Genomic DNA, 19,089 nt, shown 5'->3' on the forward strand with positions numbered 1-19,089 from the left:
AACTGTATCCAGAATGAGTTGTTTATATGTATATATGACAGAATTCATTTGTGTAAACAGCATCAACAAATGTTGACCCATGAATCACAGATACAAACGATATGTACTTTAAGCATAAGCGAACAATAGACAACTATGACAAAAATTTATCTCGAGACATAATATGTGATACGATTGTCATGAAACTTCATACTTGGGTAGAAATATCACCTCTTTTAGGAAATTTGCATTTTGGCCTAGTTTCAAAAACCTGGTCACAATTTCTTTGAAACTTAGTAGGCTAAATAATCATGATATGTTGTGTTTCCTTGAAAACAATTTTGATTCAACAATTTTTGCAAAGGTTATTGCCCTTTGTTTATTTCAGTATTTGATTTGTGCCCGGCAATCTCATCCTACATTTTTCAACAGATCTCTTTGAAACTTGGTATACATTATAATCATGATTACCTGGCAACTGCCCCAATTAGGCCTTGAACCTGTGACTCAGTGGTGGAGGGCTAGTGATCTTGAACAGTCCGACACGTAAACAACTTCCCCACAGCAGCCAAGTTCCAATTTTGACCATAATGAAAATTTGCTGGTACCATTGAATAACTGTTGATAAACAATTACAAGACAAATTTCAAATTTCACTTTTTAATAGCATTATGCATCAAAAAAGAAAACAAAATTAAAACCATAATATCTCTTATGAAAAAAAAAGAGTCATCTCACCTTCCGAAATTTGATCAATATGCAAATTGATTGGATAAATATTTTTATTTCTCTAAAATCACAATGAAATGTGAGTTATCTGCCCCTTTCAAAATGTGACTAATATGCAAATTGGTTGGTACCAGCAAATTATTATTTATCCAAAAGCATAAGAGAAAATTTCACCCTTGGCTATCTTTATGCATGTATAAATATTAAAAAGGCAGTATCTGATATTGAAAAATAATGAGTTGTCTGCCCTTATCCAAATTTGACCAATATGCAAATTGGCATATACCTGCTAATAAATATATTTCCATATGTATAATAAGAAATTAAACTGGGGGGTTAGTGGTAGGGTGGGGCGTATACATTTTGCTCACGCACTACTTCAGTCTTTATTTAAAAAACAAAATTTAATGAATTTTAATGTAAGCATTCTCCATTTCTATTTTGAAACTAAACACACATCATATAGCTAATTGTATATTGGTAAATTAATAACAAGGGGGATAACTTAATTATTAAGGGAGATCAGCATTCTTTTTCTATTAAAACACTGATCAATGTTTGTTTCTGTTGTTATATATCCACTTCTCTACCGAGTAGTTTAGTTGTCCAGCAGGTGTATCCACTTTTCTACCGAGTAGTTTAGTTGTCCAGCAGGTGATATGACAAGTTCCTCTCCTTCGACCCTATGTATTTCTCCCTGAAATATCTAGTAGTGGTAACAACTTATTTGCATATAGGTAAAATAGTGACAAGGGAGACAACTATTAATTATTTTTTGATAAGGGAGATTACCAACTTTTAAGATAACCAATAGATGGATGATAATTATGCTGACTATTTAACAGATTTTGATCTGTATTCATACTGCTTACCGGGAATTTTTCAGATAACTTTTTTTCAACCCTCCAGAATGTAGCCAAATTTATTTTTACAGCGGAAAATTAGTGAATAAATATTCAAATATGAAGGGCAACATTAACTATGGCAAAAGTTTCCCCAGTATATTGAGGGATGCCTCTACAGTTGAAACATATCAAACATCAATCGATGCAACAGTATGAATTAGATATGGATTGAATTATGTATAATAGTGACGAACTTCTGTCTAAAAACAGTATTTTCATCAAACTGTCGTTGACCTAAAACAGATTTTTTACAGTAGACTGCTTGGCAACTGAACATTGCTGTAAAATGTCTTTTGAGATTACACTTTATCTTGATTTTTCCAGTCTCCCTAGCTGTATAAATATGTACCAAGGAGACTAGCATTAATAGGTAACTATGGTCCACAAGGCTCAAAATCAGTCACCAAGATAAGCTCTGTTTAATCAAATACCGTGTGGTGGGGTGGTCAAATGGGGTGGTCGGGTGGTGAAGTGGATAACGCCTTTCACCAAGGCGGCCGGGGTTCGATTCCCCGATCAGATGTGAAAAGGTGTGAGATCACCTGCCAGACCACATGGGTTTTCTCCAGGAACTCAGGTTTCCTCCCACATTAAGACCCCCTGCGTGCTAACATCCGGGCCAATAAGAGTGATTAATATAAGTTATATAACTTGTTTCATAATTGTTGTAAAATGAATAAAGTTTATAAATGTATTAAATACTGTGATGAACTCCAGTTCTATTCTCTGATCATTGGATAGGCTCTAATTTATGGTCAACAAGGCTCAAATTCTTGATAAGCTCTGTTGTATCGTCCAAAGGGGTCAAATACTGAAATTAACTTTGGTCCACTACGCTCAACTCCTGGATAAACTCGAGTTCTGTGGTCCACAGAGAAACTAGGATAAAATCTTCGTTCTATAACCAAGATAAGTTCTGTTCTATGGTCCACTTGTCTGGGATACATGTACTGGGATAAAGAACCTGCTGTATGGTCCATTAGCTCGGCTCAAGATAAAATGCATTTGCACATTCTTACACAAAAAAGTATGACACATGAATTCATATTCTGCAGTGACTTTTAATATTGAAAGCCATCATCTAAAACTTTCAAAAATAACAACGTATAAATACAGATTTCTTACACAATATCACAACATAAATAATGCAAGTATACAACTTCTGGAGAATGTAAAACAACACAACATTTGGTCAATATTTCCACAAAGGATGACGATTTCATTCATACAAAAGATTAATTACAAAATAAAACAAAACAAAACGTAAAATTTGCATGTACTGAGATTTCACAAGTATAACGAATGAGAATTCATTTGGAATGACTGTTTTATGGATTTCTAATAAGTTGTCACAAGCAATCAGGAAAAATCCTGCTTCAGGCATATTCCTCCACCTCCCTTAAAACTTCTACCCTTCCTGTCCCCCCCCCCCCCCCCCCCCCCCCCCATGATAAAGATGTACCCTTTCCGTTCTCTCCACGTAATATGATGAAAAAAAATTGAATACTATCTTTCTATATACAATATACTAGTTAATCAGACAAGTTCCCACTTCTGAAGAAAATGTGTGCAAATATCCGAGAAGATTTAAGAAAGCGCCTAGGTGTTGTAAAACAACTGATTTATGTAGCATATGGTTGGTCTCAATATGCACTTCTCTAATTCATCTGTGATCAATGGGCCACAGCATATATGAATGAAGGTCTAAGAAACGTGAATGTGGTTCTTATTCCAATGAGGCTTTAATGACAATTACGGTAAACAGAAACCCTACCCCTGTTTTGGTTTTGATTTTATAGGGTTTTGACATCCTATTAGGGAATCATTTGCCCTACCATGGAATGTAAGTGAAACGACGTTAATGAAATTCAAACAAATCTATGACAATCACAAAAATCAAATGATTTTCTGAAATTCTTCCTCATTTAGTGCAATTTTTCCCTTTTAAAAAGAGACAAGTATTGAGATTAATAAATAGGTTTAAATTACATGTACATAGAAACAGAGTTTCCACAGCTCACAAGTAACATTTAATGCACAAAAATGGCATGGTGCGCGCGCACATCCAAGTAATTAGCAATTAAATGCAGATTCCAAAATTTTCATGTACACACAAAGTATAACAAAGAGAAATGAACACTACTGAACACAGATAGAGGCTAATGTGTAGGTTATACAGAGAAATGAACACAGCTAGAGGCTAATGTGTAGGTGATACAGAGAAATGAACACTTATGAACACAGTTAGAGGCTAATGTGTAGATTATACAGAGAAATGAACACTACTGAACACAGATAGAGGCTAATGTGTAGGTTATACAGAGAAATGAACACTAATTAACACAGTTAGAGGCTAATGTGTAGATTATACAGAGAAATGAACACTACTTAACACAGATAGAGGCTAATGTGTAGGTTATACAGAGAAATGAACACTAATTAACACAGCTAGAGGCTAATGTGTAGGTTATACAGAGAAATGAACACTAATTAACACAGTTAGAGGCTAATGTGTAGGTTATACAGAGAAATGAAGACTTATGAACACATTTAGAGGCTAATGTGTAGATTATACAGAGAAATGAACACTACTTAACACAGATAGAGGCTAATGTGTAGGTTATACAGAGAAATGAACACTAATTAACACAGTTAGAGGCTAATGTGTAGGTTATACAGAGAAATGAAGACTTATGAACACATTTAGAGGCTAATGTGTAGATTATACAGAGAAATGAACACTACTGAACACAGATAGAGGCTAATGTGTAGGGTATACAGAGAAATGAACACTAATGAACACAGCTAGAGGCTAATGTGTAGATTATACAGAGAAATGAACACTAATGAACACAGTTAGAGGCTAATGGGTAGATTATACAGAGAAATGAACACTAATGAACACAGTTAGAGGCTAATGTGTAGGTTATACAGAGAAATGAACACTAATTAACACAGCTAGAGGCTAATGTGTAGGTTATACAGAGAAATTAACACAGCTAGAGGCTAATGTGTAGATTATACAGAGAAATGAACACTACTGAACACAGATAGAGGCTAATGAGTAGGTTATACAGAGAAATGAACACAGCTAGAGGCTAATGTGGAGGTTATACAGAGAAATGAACACTAATGAACACATCTAGAGGCTAATGTGTAGGTTATACAGAGAAATGAAGACTTATGAACACATTTAGAGGCTAATGTGTAGATTATACAGAGAAATGAACACAGCTAGAGGCTAATGTGTCGGTTATACAGAGAAATGAACACTTATGAACACAGTTAGAGACTAAAGTGTAGATTATACAGAGAAATGAACACTACTGAACACAGATAGAGGCTAATGAGTAGGTTATACAGAGAAATGAACACAGCTAGAGGCTAATGTGTAGGTTATGTAGTCAAATTCAGTTAATGCAAATACATCAAATGAAACATTTGGTAAGGATTGTCAATATAATGTCCAAATTGATCAGATCTAGAATCGTGGTGGCAACAAAACCTCGACTGTACACAAATGAACAATATATGGTTGTAAAATGCACTTCTTATCATTCCGATTCCATAAATCATGATTGTTGCTTCATACGTCCAAGTACATTTTTGGTGAGGATGGAAAAAAAGCAATATGGATGAAAATGCTGTTCACCCCTTTTCTACCTCAAGGAAATTTATGAAAATGTACAGGTATTCTGAACCTCTAAAAGGAATATCATAAGATATCACAGATGAATTGGTGCACAAAATGAATCTTTCAGAACGTTGCTGATTCCCGTTATTGCAGTAGTAGACATTCTGTCTGATTAGAAGCCACAATCATATTAACATCAACAAACAAACAAAAAGCTTAACACAAAATTGTATTCACTTTGCTTTAACAAAAAGATCATTCTCACATATCATTCATAATAGCTCTTATAGTCTCTAGCTTTTATAACCTCTTACAACCATGGAAATTCCATAGGACAACAGATGTGACTTTGTTATAATCATGATTTCATATCAGGCATGTTTCTAGTACTTCAACATATTTTACTGCTTATATGTACAGTAGACCCAAATAAAGTCGAATTTGAAGGGAAACAAGTCCTTATACTTCTTATACAAGGAAACCTGATTTTAAACAACATGAAAAGGAACAATGATGGTGGTGGGATATGACAGGGTTGAATATAAACAAACCAGTATTTTGGGGCCATACATCATGTCATAATGGACTCCCAGGTCATGCATGGTTGAGTCTACTATAGTTCTATAGGGGTTACACAGTAATTTGAATATATGATTTTGTTCCCTTCTTCATAATTAATGCATTACTATTTTTTCATACGTAATATGAACACTTGGATAACGTTTTTCTCACGTTTTAAGCAGGTTGTACTGTATTTAAAATCTATTGCAAAAAATTGTAGAATTGAAGAGCATCATTCAGGTGGTTACTCCTTCTTAACCAAATAATCATTAACAAACAAATCCATAATATTTTCCCTATGAAATACAGGCTTCTCTTGACCTTGATCTTCTAAATAATTTAACTAACACTTGTCACATGCATAGCATGCTTAATGGAAGAATTCTTTTGATTAAAACCAGGCTTCTATTTTAGTTTACATGTCACATGTATTCATTAAACCACATGAATATTTTTTAGGAGAATGGAAACTCTCTTCTGTAAATCAGATTAATTTTACTTTGATCTGGTGATCATGAAGAATCTTTTCTGTAAAGTCTTTTCCTGTGGATCTTTACTAAAGTTTTAAAATTCTATATCATCTGTAGAAAAACAAAATTACTGATCAACAGTGTTATTGTCTCAAATTTTACTTTCAAAAAGCATCTCTACTTTTGAACAGACTGAAAAAATGCAACCTATATATATATATACACTTGATTCTTAACACTGAAATTGCTTCATTATTTTAGATCTCAAAATTTAAGCCTGTACATGACTTTCCCTTCAACCCCCTCCCCTTTAACCTCCCTTTACCGCTACGGACCCTTAATCAGTACTGATAAGGTCGTTAGTCTCTGTGACGCTCGCCTCCATTCCCGTCTCCACGGTATCCTCGACCGCTTCCTCCTCCTCCTCCTCCTCCTCTTCCTCATCGTTAAACTGGTTGGAAGTGTCGTATGTGAAGGTGCCGCGGGACAGATCCACCTCTATGGGGAACACTACAGCCTTCTTCATAACACCATGGCAGTCGTTGTGATACTTGGCCATCGCAGAAACAAAGCGCTGCAGCTGGAACACGATGTCCTGGACTGGAAGAGAAGTACAGACCAACAATCAAGTTTACATTTCACTTTTTTTTTCAAAAACAATTTGGCTCTGTTACATGTAACTTCATTTTCATACTTAATTAAGGTCAGTTCCATGGTAACATTCATTTCGTTTGAGAGTAAAATATTGATACATTCACTTTCTTGTAAACAGTAACTTTTGAAAAGGCATTACTTAATAATACACTTGAAGAATTTTAATTGATGTAAAATTAAAGGGAAGTTGATTTTTTGGGTTTATATTCTAAGTTTATTCGTGAGAAATTAAAAAAATATATAGCGAAAACATAGACATATAGATATATTTTTTCCCAAAATGTACAGAAGTTGTGCATTTTGAAAATTGACATTAACTTCATTGGCTTACTTACCATGTTTCTGGTCCAGAAGTTCCATCTTGACAAGGACATCAGCTCTCATTTTGGCAAATCTGTGTCGTGCGTCTTGTCGACAGCGTAACACTAACCTGAAAATGGATATAAATTTCCTGTGAATAGTTCCTGTGGACGACTAATCTCTGATATTAGAAAATTCTATGAAAGGCTTGCTAAATAATCCCTGTATTCATAAATATCATAATCACAGCGGGTCCTGTAATCACATTACTTACCTGTATTCATAATTCCCTGTTTCCACTCGATACAGAGGCTCCTGTAATGCTGCGTAGCTGTATTCCTCATCGTCCATTTCCTTCACCTTCAGACAGTAGGCCTATTAAATAAGAACACATTTGTGATTACCGGTAATGTTGACGGTTTAAATAGACAATCAAAGAGTAAATCAACTAAACTGTATAAAAAGTCCCTGATGATAAGACAACAACTTACAAAATAAATAAGATATATACCTAAGACCAATGGTTAGAACTTAGCCAAGCTTCTGTAATTGTTGTTTGTTATGTTCTTCGAGAATCAAAATTGTGCAATGGATTGTCCAGCTATTCCGTCTTTGCGTATTGCAGAGTTATCTTCTCTTGTGAGCAGGTATTGATTGTTACGTCATTGGTTTGTGGGAGAAAATTACGTGGTTTTCTCAAAAAATTGATGACGTTACTCTCGCAAACCAATGACGTAACAATAAATACCGGCTCACAAGAGAAGATAACTCTGCAATACGCAAAGACGGAATAGATGGTTTTGGTGAAATACTGAAGTCCGCACTAAGTTTGCTTGCTAGCCTTGAATCATTAACTCATTCACCCCTGAAGACACATTTGAAATCCTCCACTTCAAAGGTTGGAAAAGTTCATTATGAAATTTCAGGGATGAATGAGTTAAATTGAATGTCTTATAGTAATTTTCAATACGTTTTTAATCCAATATCTACAACACTTTTAGATGATTCTGTTACTGTATTCCAAAGTAGAAGCATCTTTTTTGTGTGTTCATCAGGGTTCTCCCCAGGCCACTCAGCTGATATGATATGTTTTGTTTTAGAGTTTTCAAACAATTGCTGAAAATGTATACCTATTAAGGAACTTTTTTTCCCTCATTTTCTACTGTTTTAATATTCACCAATTTTTGGTTTGCAGTATTAAAGTACTTTTTAAAGAGACAAAAATGAAGGGACACAACTACATGATGACACCCTCCATGTATATTTAAAGCGCTATCTATAATTTATATATATAGTGCTGTGTCATCTGATGAAAATGAAACATATCAGCTTAAACCAATTCTAGGGATAAGCCTGTTCAAATACAGTCTTTTCTTTATTTGAACTTATTGTGTCATGAGATAGTGAAATGTCGGGCAATGTCTCAACGGAATAAACATTCCAAGCTTATCACAGTATTGCTATACTTGTAAGACAAAACAAGTGCAATCTGCAGTGAGTGTACCCTTCTACCTCCCAGCTAGCTAGGGATTGTGCAAACCCTGGGACTTACCAGGTACTCAAACTTCACGTCCAGGTATTTCTTTATGGTAAGTCTTGTGTCGGGCACTGCTTTGTGTAGGTATGTGTTGAGGTCACTTATCATCTGAAAGACAGAACAGATGTCACATTATAGCTTGGAACAAACATTACATTAATTGCTAGTAAAAAGACACAACATATACCATCGAAATTTTAAGATTCAAAACTGCTGTTTTTGAAAAAGACTATCACCTTTTTTGCAGTATAGTAACAAAAAATAGAAATAATTCAAATAACTTTTTATGATCAATTGTAGTAGAATGTAATTAAAGTCTTGAACATCAGAACAAGGAGGAATAAAGCAAGAATTATTTGGCAAATCATAGTTTTATTGGGGACACCGAAATTTGGGAACATTGCAATGTATATGTTCACTCCTCATCAGTTTTTATCCACCCCTGCCCAAAAAAACCTAAATAATTATTTCCTGTGAAATCTTATCATTTTTAATTTAGGGCTGTTTTATAATCAAAAATTAAAAATTCTTACCGGTTTTGCTGTTTTTAACATCTTAATGGCGAACTTCTCCATGTTACGATGCGCCTCCCCGAACATGCTGAAGGCTTCGCTGGCTGCAGGCTGAGGTTCACGCACTCCAATTCCTGAAAACACCTCTCCAAAAGCTGCAAAATCAAAAGAGGAGTTTTCATGTATTAACAAGAAGACGCTGTTATCAATATCCTTTGCTCGCAGAGCAAAAGTCATTAAAACATGAAGCACAAAATAAAGGTCAAAACCAGCATCCGCAATATGCATTCAGTAGAGCAACCATAGATTCACAATTAATGTAAGTATAATCAACATAGCAATTGTAGTAGGCAAGATATGGATGAGAGCAATTCTCCTTAACCTTACATGAAGATAAAAGCAATTCTTCTTATCCAGGTCAATGAAGCGTGAAATATAGGTCAAAATCATCAGCACGGTCGGATGGATAGAGTGACGGACCCCATTTCTATATCCCCCGCCAACTCATGGAGTCCCGGGGGATAACTACTAAATTAGAAAATGGCAATCCATATGGTTCATTTCTTTCAATAAAATTGTGTTTCCTTGACAGAGCAGACCGGTACCCCAATCAGAAACTTAGAAATGGGTAAATGATATGAATACATCAATAAGAAGCACACGCAAGTCTGTTTTTTATAAACTATTCGCTTATAGATGTATTTCTTTCAGCAGTATTTTAATTTGAGTGCTTTTCATGATTTCAATTTTTCGCTAAATTATGATGCGCTGATTGGAGTTTCTGTATCTAGCTACCTATTGCATATAATGTGAGTGCAAAAATTCATTCAAAAGGCCAATCCGTCAGAATTCCATATTATGCTAAAAATCTGAGTCCAATAAAGTAAGAACTTTTACAGTATTCCTGTTTTTCCTCCCAATTTGATAAAGAACAAGAGATATTAGAGAGAGTTTGGTGCCTACCACTGATAGTCTCTTTTACTCTTCATTTTTCTGTTCTTTTCATGAACAAGCACGTGGCCAGGTAACTGAGAGGGAATCTTTACAGGGCTCTGTGCTAGAACTTCTGATCCATCTCAGAGGGAATCTTTACAGGGCTCTAAGCTAGAACTTCTGATCCATCTCAGAGGGAATCTTTACAGGGCTCTAAGCTAGAACTTCTGATCCATCTCAAAATGGAGAATGAACAACTAGGGACAAAGGGAATCATATCAATTAAGTTTGTGCATGATCCTTTCACTCATTTCAGAGAAATAGTGGTATCAAACTTTACATCTGATAGGTTACCCCTACAAAGTCCAGGATGGCCTGGTGTCCATTTTGTTTTCTGAATTTGCTAAATATGAATTAGGTACAGCTAGACAACTTTGGTAATTTGTCATGATCCCCTCGCTAGTTACTGAGAAATGGTTGTAACAAACTCAATATGCAAAATAAAAGATGGCTGCCTGGCAGCCATTTTGCTTTTCCAATATCTCATATTGAAACATGCACTATATACGAAACAACTTGGCCCAGTTGTTCAAAAGATGATTAGCTTAATCACTGTGTAACGACATTTTCTAATCTCTAATACAGTAATTTGGTCAATGTTCAAGGTAAACTAGCTCAATTTAGAGTGTAATTTTACTCTACTAAAATATCTACTATCTGGAAAGGTTTAACTCGGTAAATGGTTGTGTTTTAAAGATACACAAAAAATAAAATTTCGGCTAATCACTGATTAAGCTACCATAATCACCTTTTAAACAACTGGTAGTATATGGGATGTGTTATAAAAATACTCACCTTTGTGAGACTGTGACAGTTCAAATGTTGACTTGAGTAACTTCTTTGTCTGGTCAATCAAACCTTTATACATGTCCGCTGTCTTCTCTAGTTCTTCAAGTTTCTTAACTAAACCGTCTGTAAATAAAATACACATCAAATACCAACAAATTGTGACACGATGATGTCAATATTTCTCATTGAAATGTCTGCATGGATAATGTCAAATACGAAAAGTCTTTTTTTTGCAATCTATTACATTATACAATATACCAGTATACATATCAACAGGGTTCCGCAGAGAGTATTCCGAAAACTTGAACACAACTGACCTGAGTGATGTTCATTGTGGGTCAAGGTCATTTATCTGAATAATCTGATGGTCTAAGCTTTATCACAGTATAAAGCTACAGGTAAATTATTATGACTCCAAGCATTATTGTTCTAAAGAAGTTATTTAAAATTAAAGAAAACTTGATGATGGAGGAAAGAGAAGTGATCGAACAAGCTCACTGCAGACACTTTATGACAGGTAAGCTTAAAATGACCGAATAAGGATATTTTGCAAATCTTGATATCTAAACACACTCACCATTACATAGGATAGCTCTACTAAGGCCCAGGGCATCGGCTGTGTTTGTGTTCATTGTCTCTACCACACGATGTTTCACTTTCTTTAAAACTGCAACAAAATCAAAGTCTGAATTAAAGCAGGTTGTAACATATAGATTGACGATAATAATTAACATATTTTCATAGTGTGACAGGTGACTCGGTACTCCCCCACCTCCAAAACATTGGATCATGGCACTGTGCTTTTAATATCTAATGAATCAGCATACTTCATCCAATACACAAAGCATACAGATTTCACTTTACATAGAATTTCCTGTAAATAAGATTTTCACACGAGTTTCTAGTTATTTTGAGGTAAGAAAATTGCAAATTATCCTATTTTGACAAGATGTTAAGTAATATAAATATACTGTTGAAAAAAAATAACAAATTTAAAAATAAACTGATAATTATGTGAAATAGGAGAAAGACTTGAATTACAAGGTGATGAGAAACTTGTTGCTAAAACAGTCTTAAGTCTGGAAATTCTCAATGGCTGATTTTTTATTTACAAACATATCACAATTATTCAAATGGGGGATTTTGTATCAATATCAGTATCACTTACATAGTACAGTATATCTACTTGCTGATTTTTAAAGGGTATCGTGTTCAACAAATAGAAGAAAAATCGCAGAACATTCTTTTTTACATGTTTGAAATATTGTACACAATATGAAACAGTCCTCCTCTTATACAAATGTTACATGTATATATATATTCATAACATCAGCGTGGAAACATTGAGATTTTGCTGTACTTACCTATATCTAGAGATTTTCCTTGCTTTGGATCTGCATGCAATTTATTATAGTTGATAGTTACTGATTCCTAGAAATATAAAACCGGAAGTTTTAATATACCATAACGAGAAATATACAGGAAAAAGAAAAGTGTAAAAATTACAACATTTTACAGAAATTACAGTGTTATCATGACATTATGATAGATTTACTTCAGTAGCATACCACATAAACTAGAAAATGTTTGTAAACATAAATATGCACTTGCTCTTTCTTTGATGAAAAAGGAACTAAATAACCAGTCTAACCAAATGGAGCATAAAAATGGGTCACAGTGACCTATATTTGATATATTGGTGTACTACTTCAAGATTCATCTACATACAAAGTCGGACGACTGTTGTACCTTTAGTCGAAAGAGTAAGAGACCTAACACAAAGGATTACCAAAATATCATACAGATGGAAATCATCCATCCAAAATGGTATAAAGGTGCAAATCTTTTTGCTTGGAAGTAAAGAGATTAATTTCTAATATCTAATAGTATAGTATTAGGAGATAACAGAATGAATGTATCAAATTTCACTGTGGTAGCAGAGTACAGTAGAAATGGTCTGATCCTAAAAATAAAGGGCATGTCTCACGTTTTAGCATAGGTCGTTCGACTGGATTTTTCACAATATTTACACATGTGCTAAGTACAAAAATAGACCACATGAAAAGCTAGCTTTTGTTGTGAAGACACAGATTTGTTAGCCAATTTTTTTTATTTTTTTTTAAATGTGAAGCCCAGCCCACATAGTCCACTTCATCATGTATATGCCAATTTTTGTGCTTTTTTTTTTTAAAACTTTGATACATGTTATATTACAGGGGTTATTCATTGTACAAAAATATCACCCATGGCCACCGTACGCTACTGTACATGTACACTGCTACCCGTGTAAGCCACAATTCTCACCAAGATGTTGAAGGGACAGACTGAGAGAGAAGAGAAATAGTTAAATCCTTGTATGCTACACTGTATGTTTGATGGGCATAAGGCCTCCCCAAAGAAATATGTATGTTTCAGGTAACCCGACCGACCCTAGTTTTTACCTCCGACCCTAACAATTTTATCTCACTCTAATGCCCTCCATCCAGTGTTGGGATAACTTTTCCACCAGGTGCAAACAAATTGATGACCAAACAAATTACTATACATATATATACCCTCTCTACTTCATAGGCAGTTATCAACACCAAATTTAAATCCCATATTGTTATTCAAAAGATTTAAAAATATGTTTGGTGATTTTTTGTAATTTCTTAAATTAGCCCTTAAAAAAGATATGAAAAAACAACAACAATAAAATTAAAATAATCCTGACTGACCTACCCTCCTTTTTTCAGTTATGTTACTTGAAACATACATATTTTGGGACTAAAAACAAACTACCTATATCTCTCTGTGTTCAACTTACAGATATTGACTGTATCATTTTTGCGACCTCCACTTTACTCTTGCCTTTGGCTGACTGTCCGTTTACACCAGTAATCTCATCCCCCGAGGCCAGAGTACTGTCCTTGGCAGCGGGGGTGTTGTCGAATATCTGGACGACGTAGAGACATGGACACAGCGGAGCCCCGCCCCCTATACTGATCCCTATGAGGTTCTGGGTATCCTTCTTCAACACTATACTGCCAGATGTTACTCTCATACCTCTGTTAAAAAAAAAATACAATTTAGTTGAATTAACTTTTCTGGGAAGCCAGCTGTTCTACCGTCAGATGAAATGGAAATATATGTACTAGTAACCATGATTTACATTTGCAGGATCCCTGTCCCACTGAACTGTGTTTTTTTCTTATATACAGTAAGACCTCCTCATAACTTCTATTTTGTTATAACTGTGGAACAATTGGGCCAGAACGCTTTTGTCGTCCAAGTAGCTCAATCGGTAGGAGCGATAGTTAGGCAGATTTAGGTAAGGGGTTCGAATCCTGGCTAGCCCCTTGGCATTTTTATCTTATACTCAGAACACTGAGAGTCTTTAAGAAATGTCCTGTAATCTTAAGATTCAGTCAATAAATGCTATTGAAAACTAGAAAATGATCTTGCATGGTGGCATACCTTGATAAGACACATTTTTTAATATTAAACTTCAGGTTTTAACAGTCATTCCATAGATTAATTTATAAAGAATTTTGCTTTCACAGAAGGAATATTACTCTGCAAGTTTTATTAAGAAAGTTTCCAAGAATATCCATGATTAGTAGTAAAAGCCACAGCACAAATATATGACACACTATCAGGTGCATGTCCTTAAAAAGGGGATAAGCAAGAAGCTATAACCATTTGTTTTGGAATTTTTTGACTGTATTGTCCACTGATAAGAACCAAAGGCTATTTTCGTGTACCAACACATTAAAATGTCACAGATTGGGAATGGGAGCATGATGGAAACCCCATCCAATCAAATTGTTCTAAGACCTATCCACCGTTCAATTCTTAGGGAGATGCCACCAAAATAGAACTTTAAAGACAGAAAATAGTGTCATAAAGTAGTACAATCACCTTCAGTCTTATCAGTGTTCTCGATTCGGATGTAAAAAAAAATCTGCAGAGAAAAAGATTGAACCGCTAGATCATACAATAATTATGTTTGTGAACATGTGTGTGAAGTTTTATGATGATTGGTATAAGGAATGTAGAGCAATTTCTATCAAACTCTATCCGTATCAAGTGACCTAGCTTTTGATCACAGCCGGTTGAACTTTTACAAGAGGTGATGTTTGTTAATTACAGGTGTGTGAAGTTTGATGGCAATTGGATAAGAAACGAAGCCTTTAAAATGGTGACATCAAAAACTATATTATATTTATAGTAAGTAACAGTGAACGAACGAACGAACGAACGAACGAACGAACGAACGAACGAACATAACAGCAGATCCCTATATACCCTGGACACCTCATCATGCGAGGGTATAACAAAACCTTCCACAGGAAAAATACTCTAACTTAATACAACTAATAAAATGTGGCAATAAAGACACTGGGGAAAGGAAATTCCAAGTACAACCAGGTTTCTTCTCATGCTATACACATGCACACCTATCAATCACTATGCTGTTCACAGTGTATATCTACGTGTAAATCCAAGGTCAATCATTCAAGTTTCTCCACAAAGGACTACTGATCCTATGTACCGAAATTCTTCTGATTGACTTGATTTAATAATACATGTAATAATAGTAATAATTTGAGGTTCTTATATACCGCTTTATTACAACCTAGTTCGTAGGTCGTCTCAAAGTGGTTCACAAATTATTATCCGTGGTTATAGGGCCCTTTGCAACCAGCCAGTATCTTTCTCAACTCCCTGGGGAGCATACCGCCGGTGTTGCCCAACCACAAACTCATTTACAGCTGAGTAGACTGGAACAAGCGCACTAAAGTATCTTGCTCAATGATACAACACAGTGCTATGACTAAAACCCACAACCCTTCAATCACGAGCCCTGGGATTTACCCTTTAACAAATGCTGTATTTGAAGAGATGTTCCCTGTTACATTCTCTCCTTCCAGGGTAAGACCTTGTGTTTATTTGATAGGTTTAATATCCACTTCACTATGGAGTAGTTTGGTTATCCAGCAGAAGAGTCTCTGAGGTCAACAAATACTATATTTTACTAGTGCATTATATATATTTCAAATATGGACTTCGATTCCCAAGGCTGTTGAAATGTTTCAGTTGAAAAGCCAAGAAAATTTCAGGCTAGAATGGGGATATTATTACAAAAGGTATATATATGTAGAACAAGGCCTTGGCAAGCCTACACACTTTGCAATTGTGGCAAATTTAACTGAGACTTTATGTTTATGCATATTTTTAAAGAGGACCTGATCTATAATAGCCTTATAGATCTAGATCTATAGACCTCTATAGAAAATATCATGACTGTGATACTAGACTATTCTATACACCAAATACTGGACTATGATATACACTCAATACTAGACTATTATATACACCCAATAATAAAAATAATAATACACAACATTTGCTATAACGCCCTATCTAGCTAGAATAAGCCACTCTAAAGCGCTTTACAGTACACAGATATACAATTCATACAATCAATACAATTAGCATATACACTAATCAATACAATGTGTGAGGAATTTGTAGAAGTTGCCTTAACAGTAAACAGGCGCTAACTACTAGTCCTATGCCCTGGCTAATATCTACCTATGTGTGTAAGGAGGCAGGACCCAAATCGGATCACTTTTTGCAAAAATAGTTTTAAATCAATAAATGTGTTAACAGACCAGTTAAAACAATGATGTAGTTTTAGAATAGATAGCCATGTACATTTTTTTTGTCTACAGATATTTTGTTTTTTTTAGTTCAAATAGCATAAGAAAACGTATTTCAAACTCAAAAGTCAGTGTTTTGTTTACCTTTTTAAAAAATGGCGCGTGTTTGGACTATAGAAACAAATTCACCCTATAAAATACTTGTTTTCATATAAATTCCAAAGGTCATCATAAAATGTTAATATGCTGAAAAAAAAGTTCATTTGAAGTGTAAGATACTGCAAAATTCAAGCCTTGATCCAATTTGGGTCCTGACATTCGCAAAAACCGGAGACACTGATTGGTGATTTTAGAGCATTCTATAAATATCTCTAGTGAGCTGCAGGTGCTAATTCCATTTGTAAGAACACCCGTCGATATTCTTCCTTTAAAACAACGATTTGATAAATAAAATGATGGTTTGGTTTCCGATTTGGGTACTGTCACCTTATGCCTGCATGTGTGCTGGAGATGTATTGTGTTAACTGTATTTGATGCAACTTCGTCAAAATGGAGGCACCCCCGTGAATATAACTTAAATGGACAATTGCTCATCATTAAATTTTGAATGCTGTTCCAAATTTTATAATTTGCAAAATTGTCTTATTAGTTTTGTTGTTAGGACAACATTGACAACCAAAATTGTGCTGCCATGGACTATCTTTTTGTGAATATAATGACCAATGCAATCTGTCAGAATGATGAAGAGTTTCATCAATGGGAAATTCGATTTTGGGTTGGACAAATATATATATATAAAAAGCTAACTTTCATGTCTCTCAGACTCTGACATGGTGATCATGAGAAAATAGTCAAAATGTGCTGCATGTTGTCGGAGGAACAGGTTGTTGAAATAAAGGTGCTCCAATCATCATCTACCAACACCTAGTGCCGCCCTTATTGTATATTTTAACTAATCAAGACAACACCATTTACAACCAATGTTCAGGTATCCCCTTGCTAAACATATGCACAAGAGGGGGCTTATTTGGAATCAAACATGGAACTTGAAACAAGGGTTGGTCACAGGCACCACTGTTACAGGACTGGAAATTGAATTTGGGACCTTGAGCTCCAGATGCTACTAATAGGATAGACCTAGCAGTCATCCAGTCGTGCCCAACTACATGTCATTTACTAGTCCGAATTGACTGACGTTTTATCAACTTTTTTCATATCGGTCTGTTGTCGATTAAAAGTTTAATCGACGACAGACCGATATGAAAAAAGTTGATAAAATGTCAGAATAATACGGACTAGTCATTCACATGTAGATATCACGACATAAAACCCAAAATTACACAAAAATTGACATTAATTTTTATAAAATAGGTTATTATTTAACATCATTCTAATAAATATTCTAAGTATGGCCATGATTTATAAAATAGTTAGCCATTTGCATCATTACATTGAATATGTGGCTTTAACTCACATGCGATCTTCCTCATAAAACATTTGATATCGACCTTCATCAGAGTCATATTCATCTGGATCAAACGTAGGAATTAAATCATATTCATAGTCTTTAGAATCACCCATGAGACTTCTAGCAGAAGTTTATCAAAACTTTGAACACTTCAACAGGCACTTTTATCTTTTCACACAACATCTAGAATCCTGTTTGTGCAACAGCTGTTCTGTGCAGGTCATGCTTGACAAATTATTTACATGACAAGCACTGTTAACAAACAATACATGTAGTACATAGACTTCCAACAGATGTGACTCCCCGCCACGTCACACATGTACTGACGGTTGGCCTACTGACAAAAACATGTTTACGTTTATAAGTCACGTGGGTACGATAAATTTGTCATGCTTCAGTGAACAACATTGCAAATGTGATTTGATATAATATTGACATACACATCGAGAAAGGAGATCAGTTATGGGACAGATTTCTCTACGTTCAATGAAAGCAGGATGGGGCCTGGGTATCTTAAAAGGCAAGGAATAAATATAACTGAAAGGGGGTTACGAATCAAGAAGCAAAAGGACCATTCCTGTCATCATCAAGCAGCTGCCAAGCTGCAGCTATCGAAATGGTAGTGCTGATCGTAAAAATACTTCGAATTACTATGAACATACAGCTTGTCTTCTTCCAATTCGTACTCCATTCCGCCCTGATCATAATACATAATTTCGATCAGTAGGTTTACACTGGTCTTTTCAGTCCTTCTTAAAAACCAATATTTTCTTTTCGTTATTTGCGGAAGTCAGACATGAAGTTGACACATGCGCAAATGTTACTGGAAGAGTCCATTTTATTTTTGAATAGGTGAGTGTTGGATCATCTCATCTTTTTCTAAAAAGTGGGTCAAAGGAATGTGAGGTGTGTC

At 35.0% G+C, this 19,089-nt stretch overlaps 1 protein-coding gene and 1 long non-coding RNA gene across 5 annotated transcripts; one reads left to right on the forward strand and one right to left on the reverse strand.

Annotated features, from left to right (window-relative positions):
• Positions 1-3,040: 3,040 nt before the first annotated feature.
• LOC110448577 (PRKCA-binding protein-like) lies at positions 3,041-18,984 on the reverse strand. Of its 2 annotated transcripts, XM_021494890.1 has the most exons (11): positions 18,183-18,664; positions 13,870-14,110; positions 12,428-12,494; positions 11,641-11,730; positions 11,070-11,186; positions 9,303-9,436; positions 8,785-8,877; positions 7,507-7,607; positions 7,268-7,362; positions 5,119-6,878; positions 3,041-3,533 (listed from the first exon to the last, which is right to left on the reverse strand). In XM_021494890.1, exons 1-10 carry the CDS (start codon positions 18,287-18,289, stop codon positions 6,616-6,618), a joined length of 1,308 nt encoding a protein of 435 aa, XP_021350565.1. In that variant the 5' UTR covers positions 18,290-18,664; the 3' UTR covers positions 3,041-3,533; positions 5,119-6,615. The 2 variants fall into 2 exon arrangements, with proteins under 2 accessions (XP_021350565.1, XP_021350566.1); XM_021494891.1 differs by lacking the exons at positions 3,041-3,533; positions 18,183-18,664 and adding an exon at positions 18,839-18,984 and having other exon boundaries at positions 5,332-6,878.
• On the forward strand, positions 3,527-5,239 carry LOC110448578. 3 transcript variants are annotated; one of them, XR_002462747.1, is made up of 4 exons: positions 3,527-4,079; positions 4,335-4,681; positions 4,723-4,865; positions 4,917-5,239. It is a non-coding gene; the product is annotated as an uncharacterized LOC110448578 (long non-coding RNA). The 3 variants fall into 3 exon arrangements; XR_002462746.1 differs by having other exon boundaries at positions 4,335-4,865; XR_002462745.1 differs by having other exon boundaries at positions 4,335-4,773; positions 4,968-5,239.
• Positions 18,985-19,089: the final 105 nt, after the last annotated feature.

The sequence above is a fragment of the Mizuhopecten yessoensis genome, unplaced genomic scaffold, assembly GCF_002113885.1.
Source record: "Mizuhopecten yessoensis strain PY_sf001 unplaced genomic scaffold, ASM211388v2 scaffold4121, whole genome shotgun sequence".
In the NCBI taxonomy this organism is placed as follows: Eukaryota; Metazoa; Mollusca; class Bivalvia; order Pectinida; family Pectinidae; genus Mizuhopecten; species Mizuhopecten yessoensis.